This window comes from Diadema antillarum, unplaced genomic scaffold (assembly GCF_040938485.1).
Source record: "Diadema antillarum isolate AM-2024a unplaced genomic scaffold, OU_Dant_1.0 seq00000563_RagTag, whole genome shotgun sequence".
NCBI classification, from domain to species: Eukaryota; Metazoa; Echinodermata; class Echinoidea; order Diadematoida; family Diadematidae; genus Diadema; species Diadema antillarum.
In genome coordinates, this window is record NW_027271502.1 from 1,933,169 (window position 1) to 1,944,662 (window position 11,494).

General features: G+C 37.6%; 1 protein-coding gene across 1 annotated transcript in view; it reads right to left on the bottom strand.

Moving 5' to 3' along the window:
* Positions 1-4,316, bottom strand: part of LOC139735104 (TRMT1-like protein) — a 33,369-nt gene extending 29,053 nt beyond the window's left edge. Inside the window, exons 1-2 of the mRNA XM_071645875.1 lie at positions 4,139-4,316; positions 1,655-1,755 (exon numbers count right to left, since the gene is read on the bottom strand). Coding sequence (XP_071501976.1) covers positions 1,655-1,755; positions 4,139-4,269 — 232 coding nt within the window. The 5' untranslated portion in view covers positions 4,270-4,316. The remainder of the gene's footprint in view (positions 1-1,654; positions 1,756-4,138) is intronic.
* Between the last annotated feature and the right edge of the window lie 7,178 nt (positions 4,317-11,494).

Sequence of the window (11,494 nt, forward strand, 5' to 3'; positions counted from 1 at the left end):
ATTCAACGTTTATTTGATGAAAATTGGTTTTGAAATGGCTGAGATATCAAAAAAAGAGCGATTCTGATAAAGTGTGGGACCCACACTGTGCACTACGATCGCTTTGTTTTACTTTGTTTTTTGGATGTTTCAGTCATTCCAAACCCGATTTTCATTTAATAAACTTTAAATTTCTCTTAAAACGGTGTGCTCTGTACTATATCATAAGTTTTTTCTTGGTATCTCGCAAAAAGTTAGAAGCCCAGTTCTCGCCTCCACCAATACTGTACCATCCCCTTATTATAAAGCTGTACTAGCTGGTCTACATGTGCATCCCATGGGGTCCAGTTGGATGTGAGGTGGACCCCTTCACCAGATTTAAAAGCCCATGCAGCTCTGAGTGATGAATGAATGGAGCAGGATCTTTAACATGCATGAGTTGTGACTCTCTCAAACACGGGATCTCCATTTTATGTCCTATCTGAGGGACAGATTATTTTGCCTCTTGCCAGAGGGGATGGTATGATTACACACAGCATAGCTTGGTTAGACCCGGGTTTGAAACCCGGGCCCTTTAGATCTAGAGGCAGATGCACAACCAACTGAGCAATATCACCAGTTCCCAAAATGTAGACGTATGTGGCTATCGAAGTTGAGGTCTGATTTTCCTTAACTGACTACATTTGGGTGTCCTTATAGTGTATTTATAACAAAAGGATAGCCTGCTTAGCGAACCCTCTATGTACATATCTTACGTACAATTGTACTAACTATAATTGCATTGGATAGTTTAATGGCACATGTAGCTGACCATATGAGAATATATACTGCTTGACTGATTCCACACCTAGGCAGATTACCAACCTACAATATACCCATTTTTGGCAACAGGCAGAAAGAATTGTGTTTTTGTTTTTGTTATTGTTATTGTTTTTTTTTTTTTGGGGGGGGGGAGGGGGCATACCATTCTCGGAGAAATGCTGAAGGAAAAGGTTAACACGTTCTATACATGTGTAAGACTTTCAAATTCCAACAGACTTTGTGCAGAATCCCCAAGTTTCCTGTATGCCATGGTTTAGCCTGAAGTTATCCCACATATGATTTGGGAAGTACTTACGCAGACAAGACTTTGTACATGTATCCCTTGACAGGACAAAAAAAAAAAAAAAAAATGAATTGCAGGCATTTTGATTTGACACTTGGGTGCATTCACTCTTCTAGGAAGGTGGGGGGAAGGGGGGGGGGGGGAGAGAATCAGAGCATGAATACATGTACACCATATCATTGAATAAAAGAATATTTTCATCCCGTTAAACATGTTACCAGATGGGAATTTGCTCTCTTGTCAACCATATCCACCCTCCCCCCAACAATACCATACTTTCCAGCACAATTCTCCCATGAATTCTAATCATCTTTCTGACATCACAAACCATCTTACATTTACAGACAAACAGATATAACCTAAGACAATCACATTTTCTGTTGACTTTCCCCACGGCACTGTTGTTGCTGTGTTTAAATGGGGTTTTTTTTTTCTAGTATCTTTGGGGATAGTCCAGAATTCAATACATACGTTCATTTCGAGAACCACTACTTGCATCAACTCAGTCAGACTGAGAGACTTTTTTTTAAGGAAGCAAGATCAATTTAAACAAAATAAACAAAATATTACCAGTGGCTCCAAACGCATCAAGACATTTCATTCGGTTTGTTCCCTTCTTTTCTTGATTTCTCTCCTGGATTGCTGCACTTAATGCACAAAGAACCAGCATTCTGCAATTGAATAAGACAGCAACACTGAGAGCAGTTCATTACTTTCATTAATTAATTGATTACAGTGCACTCCCGTTACAACGAACACGGTTATAACGAAATTTCGTTATAACGAAGTGAATCTTCTGGTTCCAAAATTATCACACAAAGTCTATGGTACAAAATTCGCTTATAACGAACACGGTTATAGCGAAATTTCCGTTATAACGAAGTCTTTTCCGAGTGCCACAGACAAAGAAAAGCAAAAGAAATGTGCTCCATTATAACGAAAATATCATGCGAATTGCTTTCGAAAATACGTAGTGGAACAAGCATTTATAGCGTCTCTGCATGGGTGAACGCTTCACACCACTGTGTGTTCGCTCCTACGCTACGCACAGTTTCTAAGGGGAACTTGCGTTTATCATTGTAATATAGTTATCCCATCACATTTCACATACTGCTAGTAGCTTTGCAGTGTATGATGAGTATTTAGCAAACAGAATATATACGTGGTTTCCTTGTTTTCGTTATATATGGCATTTGTTCGGTTATAACAAAATTTCGTTATAACAAAAGAAAACTGGCGGTCCCGAGCATTTCGTTATAACGGGAGTGCACTGTAATCAATTGCACTTAATCAAATATTGTTGATAGTCTCATAATAACAATATTAACATCCACTATAGGACAATCAAGCCACACTCTTTGAGGGAAAAGAATAATTCAATGATTCAGTCTGCAATGTTCACCATCCAAGTCCAACACTTTCTGCTGTACTTTGACTCAAAGTCAAGCCTGTTCAATCTTATTTGCCTTTACGATAACTACAGCCCAGTCACTGTACAGTGTAATATCATGCGAGGGCTATACCGTGATGGTCCACAACACAAAGTGAACACAACGTGAACATTTCAATCACAATGAGTTTTGATACTTGGCATTATTTTTTGTCACCTCAAACTCATTAAAGTCCCTGGCCATAAAGATAAGCTTTATTCTATTAATTAGACTTCATGTAGATGTTATTGATATTGACATGAACAATTCCCAACTTACCGAAAACAAAGATTAGGCAGCTTGTGTGAACGGTACATCTCGGTACGTCTTTCACTGACAGCCATTTGGAATAATTGGAAGTTCACACCATTGGAGCTGCACTCTCAAAGGTCACGTTGTTGACCGTAGTGCAGCTGTGATGGCGCGAACTCCAGATTATTCAAAATGGCCATCAGTGCCTGAAAGGTGATGTACTCCACTGTTGGTACACACGGCATAAAATTGTCGTTTTTGGTAGTTGAGAATTGTTTGTATTCTATGTCAATCTCGATAACATCCACATGAAGTCTAAGTAACTGTTAATGAAGACTGTCTTTCATTAGTTTGAGGTGACAAAAATAATGTCAACTAAATTGAGCTCAAGTCACTGAAGTATCAATTTTAACTCTATGCGATCGATCCACAAGTTCACTTTGTGTTTGCTTTGTGTAGTGGACCATCCTGGCACAGCCCTGTCGCGTTTTTACAGTAACTGGGCTGGGGATAGTTACCTTCTTGTTCATCAAGTGTTCATGACAGAAATCTTATTCTCATCTTAAATTTACTTCACATAACCATAGGCCCACTGACTTGTTAAGTTGTATGTTTCAGTTACACTAGTCTAAGCAAGCAAACATCATCCAGCCACATGTGACTGAGAAAGACATGCCAAAATGGCTCATGTAGTTACATGTATTATGATATCATTAAATAACTTTACTGAATTTACAAATCATAAATTTAACCACTAAACATTTATATTGCTAAATTCGAATTGCTAAGTCTCTATAAGCTTTGCATCTTGTCAAACAGTCAGAATGGCCCTTTTTTTATTTTGGGAGGTGCAGATTAAAATTACGCCACATGGTCAATGATGGTGTATACACGGTCTACTAGAAGAGATCTAAAGTTTAATTTCTAACTGAGTTAACTGCGACCAGCCCCAATTCAACGTCACAGCGGCGGGTCTCCGGGGCTATAACTGAGTGAGCTGAGCAGTTTAAAAATCCATCAGGATCAGGATCATGGAACAAACCACATCAAGAAAGATAGGAATACAAATGTATGTCTAGTAGGATTAGGAACAGGTTCGTTCCTACCTTTGTTGATGTGGTTTTGGAGTTTGCCTGAATACAATGACGTATTTGAAAGGGAGACTAAGCAGATTCTACTGAGTATTAACCGTAGTTTAAGCAAATCTAGATTTTCTTGAGACAGAGTCTAGAAATAGACGGTCTATACGTCAGCAGCGCAGCGCAGCAGCAGTAACACTAACGTACCAATTTCATATAGATCTACAACGTGTAGTAACATTTAACAGAACATGCAAGCATTCTAACGAGTGGGACTGAACACAATGTTTTACCTGTTTTTGCTCATTTTAGGATTGAAAAACGTCGTCGTACGTTCCGGTGATAAATGATCCTTGGCTACATAGACTTTAATTCCATTTTCCTCGATAACCTTGAGCTCAGTGGATTTGATTTGGCTGTTCATCGTCACGAAGACCAGTCCAGCGTTAATGAGCAGACGGTTTTTCAGAGTCTGACGGTTTATATTAAACCAAAGCATGCAGTGCCGAATATACGGCACTGGTGTAGCACAGAGTCTGGCCAACTCAGTTTTTGGCTTACGTGTTTTGAAGCCTGTAATTGGTCAAAAGCTGGTCCCGTGATCTACAGGCGCCATGTCGTTACCAAAGGCAAAGGCAATCACGCGGGCGCGAGCAAAGCTCATACGCAGTGCCCATTGTTGATTACGCGCAGCTACGCGCTAATTTTGTTTGCCTTTGGGAAATCCCCAATATCAGTCATGGTGCACTGGGGATAATGAATTGTCATTGCCGTTGTCTACTTTATTGAAGTAGAAGGTATATATAATATATTTTAAAATTATTTTGATATCTTTCTGCGATAAACTGAAGATCTGTCATGCCTTTATTCCTGCCCAGCATGGCGTTGCTTGAACAGACATGACTCAAGCGTAATGATGCACCGCTTTCCGACAGATCCAAAACGAAGGAAAAAAAAAAAAAAAAAAGTGGGAAATCAGAGTGCGTCCGGAAACTATATGATTTGTTTTCTTTGGATTACTCGCGGTGTCTTTCAGACTATCCAAGTTTTGATTTACATTTGTATGTCACAGCCATAACGTACGAAGTGTCGCCGAGGCATTTGTTTTGGTCGTCCGTCCGTTCTTCCGTCTGTCCTTCATTCCGTAATCAATTTTGTGGATACCGTTTGTAATGAAACTTGACATGTATGCATGTGTGAGAGGACGAAGTTTTGTCTTTAGCTTATAAACTTTTATGTAAACACGTTCAAAGTGAAAGGTCAAAATCACGTACATAATGGTTAATTTCTTAAGATATTACTACATGTATTTCCCCCATATCTATATAATAAATAGATATGGAATTTTTGAAGGTAAGTACGTGCATTTCCAGACGAAACTTACTGCGGCGACTTTGATTCTCTTGTGATTTATTATCATTATTTATTATTATTATTATTATTTTTTGGGAGGGGGGTCATGGGAGGGGGGAAAGGTCAAGGATCAATGTCAGGTAAAATGTTACAATTTTACTATCCATTGTTGAAATGTTATTACCCGGTTACTCCATACCTTGGAGATTACCCAATGTAAAAACTGAAAACCAAACACGTAATTTTCATGCCATCATAACTACACAGTTACGTGTAGGGAAGGATATCGGCCCTGATGGTCAAAGGTCAAGTAAAAATAGTAAAATGACAAGATTTTCCACATATTGTTAAAACAACCACTCAAAGTATTGCCATGAAAATAGATCTTTATAGGTCAACTTACGAGTGAAAATATGCTTAAATTCCTTAATACTTGCTCTCTTAAACAATAAAAGTCATCCATTCACACCTAGTTCAAGGAAAGTAAACACTCGACGCATTAAATTTTATGACAAACATGCCATTTTTTCTGTCAATTATATGAAACTATCGTGTAATATCGTCAAGACGTACTCTACACCTGCTAAGAGAACAATGTAATATGGCTAAGGTATACCGGTAGCCATTTTGACAATTTCATTTGTTTTTTTAAACCTATTTCATATCTATTTAATGGTCTTGATCGTAATTCATATTTGGTACGGATGTCACTGAGGATATCCCTCATTATCATGTTATCCAGGTATTTGTGCTTTCGTTCAATTACAGGTCTTTCTGAAAATTATTTCTAAACAACTTTAGATCATTTTACATGCCTTAATACGCGCTTGCCGATGACGTTTCATGTTGTACAGGCTGTACATTGTACATAGGCGTATTCCTTTTGAATTACATACTAGTAGGCCTTCATGTCAGTTTCATACATAACTATATTATAATATGGTACTAAATAGGATGGTAATTGATGGTTATTTACGTGCAAAACAGTAATAGCTGTGGAATTCGTCTATAGCCTGTGCACTGCTAGAATAACATTGAAAATTTATATATCATTTTGTTATACAATATTCTTGTTCTTTGGACATCTTGTTAAATACAATATACATGTAGCGTGCAGTCTAGAGAAAGTTTACGACACGGCATACTGTGCATTCTTCTTTTATTTTTACAGCAAAAATTTATCATATTTATATTCAGGAATTTTCCTTTAGACAGCTTCCCTATTATCCGGTGCTTGTGTCTACAATGGTCTATTAAAATGTGTAAAAAGGATTGATTGTTGGCTTTGTTCAACATGGATGGAATGAAAGAATGTCCCTCCCCCAACCTACACCCCCCCCCCCCCCTCTCTCTCTCTCTCTCTATGAAAAAAAAAAAAGTCAAGCAACACAGTGCCTTGCGCCTTTTGGACGCCTGCGCGTACTACGCTAACCCCCAAGCACATACGCTAAAACCTTTAGCGCACTGTACGCTGGGTAACGACATGGCGTCCAATTTATGAGTTGGCCAGACTCTCTTAATATACGACACTGGTGTAGCACGCCATGGAGCCCCACATCGAGCCCGACGGCGGTCATTTTAGTAATAATACCGCGAGCGAGCGTGAGCCTTTGGAGCGAGCCAGGTACCTTCAATTCAATACCTTCCTTTCATTTTCCTCATTTTAAGGAGGTACACAGCTGTAGAATTGTGCTTCAGACCTAAGAATATCACAAGAAGTATATTTTCTGTCGATGCGTTAAAAAAAAATGAAGTAATGTCATTACTTTGCAATCCGTGGTGGGACTGCAGATTGGAAAATAAATGACATTTCTTCAAATGCATTTCAGGATTAGACAAGAATGATACTTCTGTATGACAAAACGATATCCTAAGCATGGGCGTAAATCCCCCCCCCCCCCCCGAAATGGAGGAGGGGGAGGGGATGGCCTGTACAATCATCCCCCCCCCCCCTTGAAATTTGAGAAAAAAATGGAGGAAGGAGAAATGTGATTGTATCAACTTTGGCATATTGCATGACGTTCGTACGCCCGCCTGCAGACAGGTAATTTAGAGCTGAACAGTATTCTATCTTGTAGGATAATAATAATTTTATATACATAATTTTCTTTCATTCATTCATTCATTCATTCATTTATTTTTCATTTCCAACAAAAACATATAAATATATTTAAAAAATTGAATACAGTGCATAAATTTCATCATACAAAGTAAAGGATAAATTTACAGAAAACTTGTAGGTATAGGAAAATGTTGGAAATGGGGAGGAATGCTAAAAAGCTGAGCTTGTAGGCTGCATTCCCCCCACACGTAATACAAGAAATTATATGATCGATTGACTGATAAACATTGAAAATGGATGAAACAAAGAAACTAAGACAAGTTTAAGCGCTCGAAGGTAAGCGCTCGAAGGTAATATCGACATAAGATATGGTCCAGATGTTGACAACGTCAAATAGGATTGTGGGCTGTAGGCCTATGCTGCGAGCAACTCGGGACCATTTGCAAATTATGTACGAAAACTAGCAAGCAACAACAAAAATTATACCGCCATAATTGAACCCCCTCCATTTTCTGAATCACTACGATGATGACTCTGATACATCTATAAGCATACCAAGGAATGATCAGGCGCGTCGAATCTATCTCGGGGGGGGGGGGGGGGGGGGGGGGGCAAAGGGGACAGGTATAGCCCCAAACTGCGCTGCTCTATGTTGTGTGGAGTTTCCTCTCTCATTTTGTGTGTTTTCGTGTTGTAAACATTAGTGAAAGAATTATATAGTTTGTGTGATCTTATTTACTGGACAAATATGGAGGCATTTACTGCAAGTTTCAAGTTGTCATTTGATGTGATGACATTAATTGGCTTGGATTCACCGTTGGACTTCACTGTGCCAACGACAACCTGGGAATTGGCCTTCAACAAGGAGACATTGATCGATGCCATCGCATCAGTCGTCGCCACCCACCACCTGATGGTACTACACCCAAACCGCGTGCGATCATCGTCAAACTGGCATCGTATTGCCATCGACAGGCCCTACTGAGAAACAGAAAAAGCTAAAGGAACAAAAAAAGTGGAATCAGCATAATGAGGATCTTACTGACACAAATCGTGCACTTCTCTGGGATGCCTTCGCTGAAATGAAAAGACCAAAAGGGGTCGGTGCAATATAGTGCTAACCCACACTTTTGTAAAAATTGAGTTACATGCATTTTCATAATCCTTATATCCTTCACTCTAACATCCGTGAAAACATTATATTAGAATTCAACCAATAAGATTGTAAAAATGCATGCATTCATGTTTTATTAATGTACAATGTATGGACTTTCCAAACATTCAACAGCGATTATCTCAAAATGACTATTGTGTGGGTTAGCACTATATTGCACCGACCCCTTCAGGTGTTAGTACACAGGTCCTGTCAGCTTTTGATTGATTAATTGATTGATTTTATTTCTGCCTTTTTCCAAATCACATGCACATAAGAAAAGAATACACATATTTAGAAATCAACGTTAACATTTAAGCAAGCATTATACTGTCTTGCAAATTAATTCAAGGTACATAAATTATACACACACACACTATGAACATGACAGTATTCGATGTATAAGACGTGTAGCATAATCATTCACACACAAAAACAAAGTTCGGAGGCGAATCGTTAATTCAACACTTGTAGAGTATACCGTAGATAATAAGTGATTATTCATTCGGAGTGTATCACGTCGTTTTATTAAACGAATTTTAGAAAAAAAAAAAAAAAAAAGAATATTACAGAGGGGATTTGAATAAATTGATTCTTAAAATTCAATTTTTTTTTTTTTTTTTTTTTGGTTATTATTATAACAGAAAAGCAGGAGACCGCGATCATAAGCAGCAGCTTGACATGGATCGAGGCCTCGGGGTAAAATTCGAGACTTAAAATCGATTTACATATCTGTATTACGAACGTGTCTACAAAATAGAATCAATAATCAAATCCAAAATATCATAGTAATTTATGAGGTCAAAAATAAAGGGAAAATTCAAAATAGTTTTCGTTTATTTGTTATCAATAGGCATTTTTTACCATAATACTGTGCTGAGGTGAGTGGAGTGCTGTGCTGTGCTGTGCTGTGTTGTGCTGAGCTGTGCATGCGATGAAATACAATTTTGTTAATTTAATGTTTGGGTATATTATACCTGATTAAATTGATTCTGGTTTGTTCTTTGTGTCACATGCATGTCTTCTGCATACTTCTACATATCAACAATTTTGATACGCAGCAAAGTACTAAAACTAATACTATATCAATATAAACTGTTTGTGAGTGAACGTAAAAAAAAACAAAAAACTTTTTATCACTCATGCATCATTATATTTCGATAAAAGATTTTTTTCATAAGTGCCTTAAAAGAATATAATTTGGTGGTTGTCTTAATTTGCTCAGGGAGATTATTCCAAACGTCAGGTCCATGATGTCTAATTGACTTGTGAGCTATCATTAACTTGGGATTGTGGAGGTGATAATCTTTAGAATGTCGAGTTGGGTAAGCGTGGACGCTGGAGTTCACAGTGAATAGGTTGTGGAACGAGGAAGGGAGGGTGTTGGATTTGTATTTGTACATGAATATTGCGCTTTGTAATGTGTGAATATCATGGATTTTCAATTTAAAAAATAATGGTTCAGAATTTGCAAGATAATGTGAGTTGGTACAAAATGCGGAGTGCTCTTTTTTGGAGAAGATGAACTGATTGAATTTTTGTCTTGTTAGAATTTGCCCATACCATATTGCAGTATGTGATGTATGGTATAAAATCAGTGCGTTATATAAAATAAAATAAGCTTGGACCATTGATGGCAGGATCATCATTTCCATGAGGGCATCATTTCCATGAAGGCATCAAATGGGAAAACAATCACAAAAAGAATCTACAGCAAGATTGACTTGCAAAAGCTCTGAAGATCCACCCAACATATGAAGTAATTAATAGATTACCGATTCTATGTAAACCTGGTTCTGATGATTGATTTCTTATAAACGATCCGAACTTAAACACTACCACTTACATGTATATCGCACAAGTCTAGTGTCTTATGAAATAATTGAATGGTGATTTCTCCAGGTGTTTCTTTGCTCTTGACTACAATCACAATACGATCTAGGTCTATACCATTCTAATTTTTGCGTTGTTTTTCCTTTGTTTTTCCTCAATTTGCCAATAGTGTGATAGTTATTTCAACCATTCTGTAGTTATGTTTGTGTGTATTTTCGTTGTTTCATTGTAATGTCCAGTAAGAATAATTACCGTCATTTTCAGCGCCTTGACAATGTTGATTTAAGTATTCTTAAGGACTATCTAACTCCTTCTGACTCTGAGGAGAATGTCTTCTCGCAGGGATATTTGACAATTAATGAATTTGATAAGTTTTTAGACAGTAATTTTGAATTCAAACAATTTCATGATACGATATTTTGTGTACATGTAAATACCCGCAGTTTGTGTCATAACTATGATGAGGTTACATTGTTTTTAGACTCTCTATCTGCACAACCCTCTATTGTAGGCATAACTGAAACATGGTTTCATGAGAATATTCCATTGTCTTTGTATAATATTGATAATTATAGATTTGAGGAAAATCATAGAAAAACTAAGCGTGGAGGAAGAGTTGGTGTGTATGTATTATGATATAGAATGTATAGAGACGCGTTGATTTAGATGTACTTTTTTTTGCTCTTGTTTAATGTGTCTTATTGTTTTAAATTGTTTTTTTCTTCATCATTTTACCTTTAAGGGCAAAGGCAAATGAATGAAAAAATTTCTGCAATTTGTACCTTTATGTCTTCAAGGACAAAACTGCATATGTTCACTCATGCATAAACTATTCTTTCTTCTTCACCTACCAGGTTGATAGCCAATGAAATAACCTTTGGATATTCCCTTCGCTGCCTTGAATAAAGACTAAGCGCACCGCGTTTACAACAGAACACCTGTGAACATACCATAGAGCTGCATTTTACAGCTCTATGGAACATACAGAAAACAGTGCTCTTCTTTGTATAGCGGTTAGTTTCGATTCAGAAGTATAGCGATATAACAACGAGACCAAATTGGTTAAAAATTCATTTATTATGACTAAGCTACTCATTTGGAAATGCTACCATAGCTTGACAAGCATATCTATGCCCGACAAACAAAATGACACCAAAAAGGTTTTGCCACCTCAGGTGGTACCAATATCTGGCCAGGCCCATGGACTAATAGTAACATGCGTTGAAGTCCTTCTCCCTTCTCTCTCTC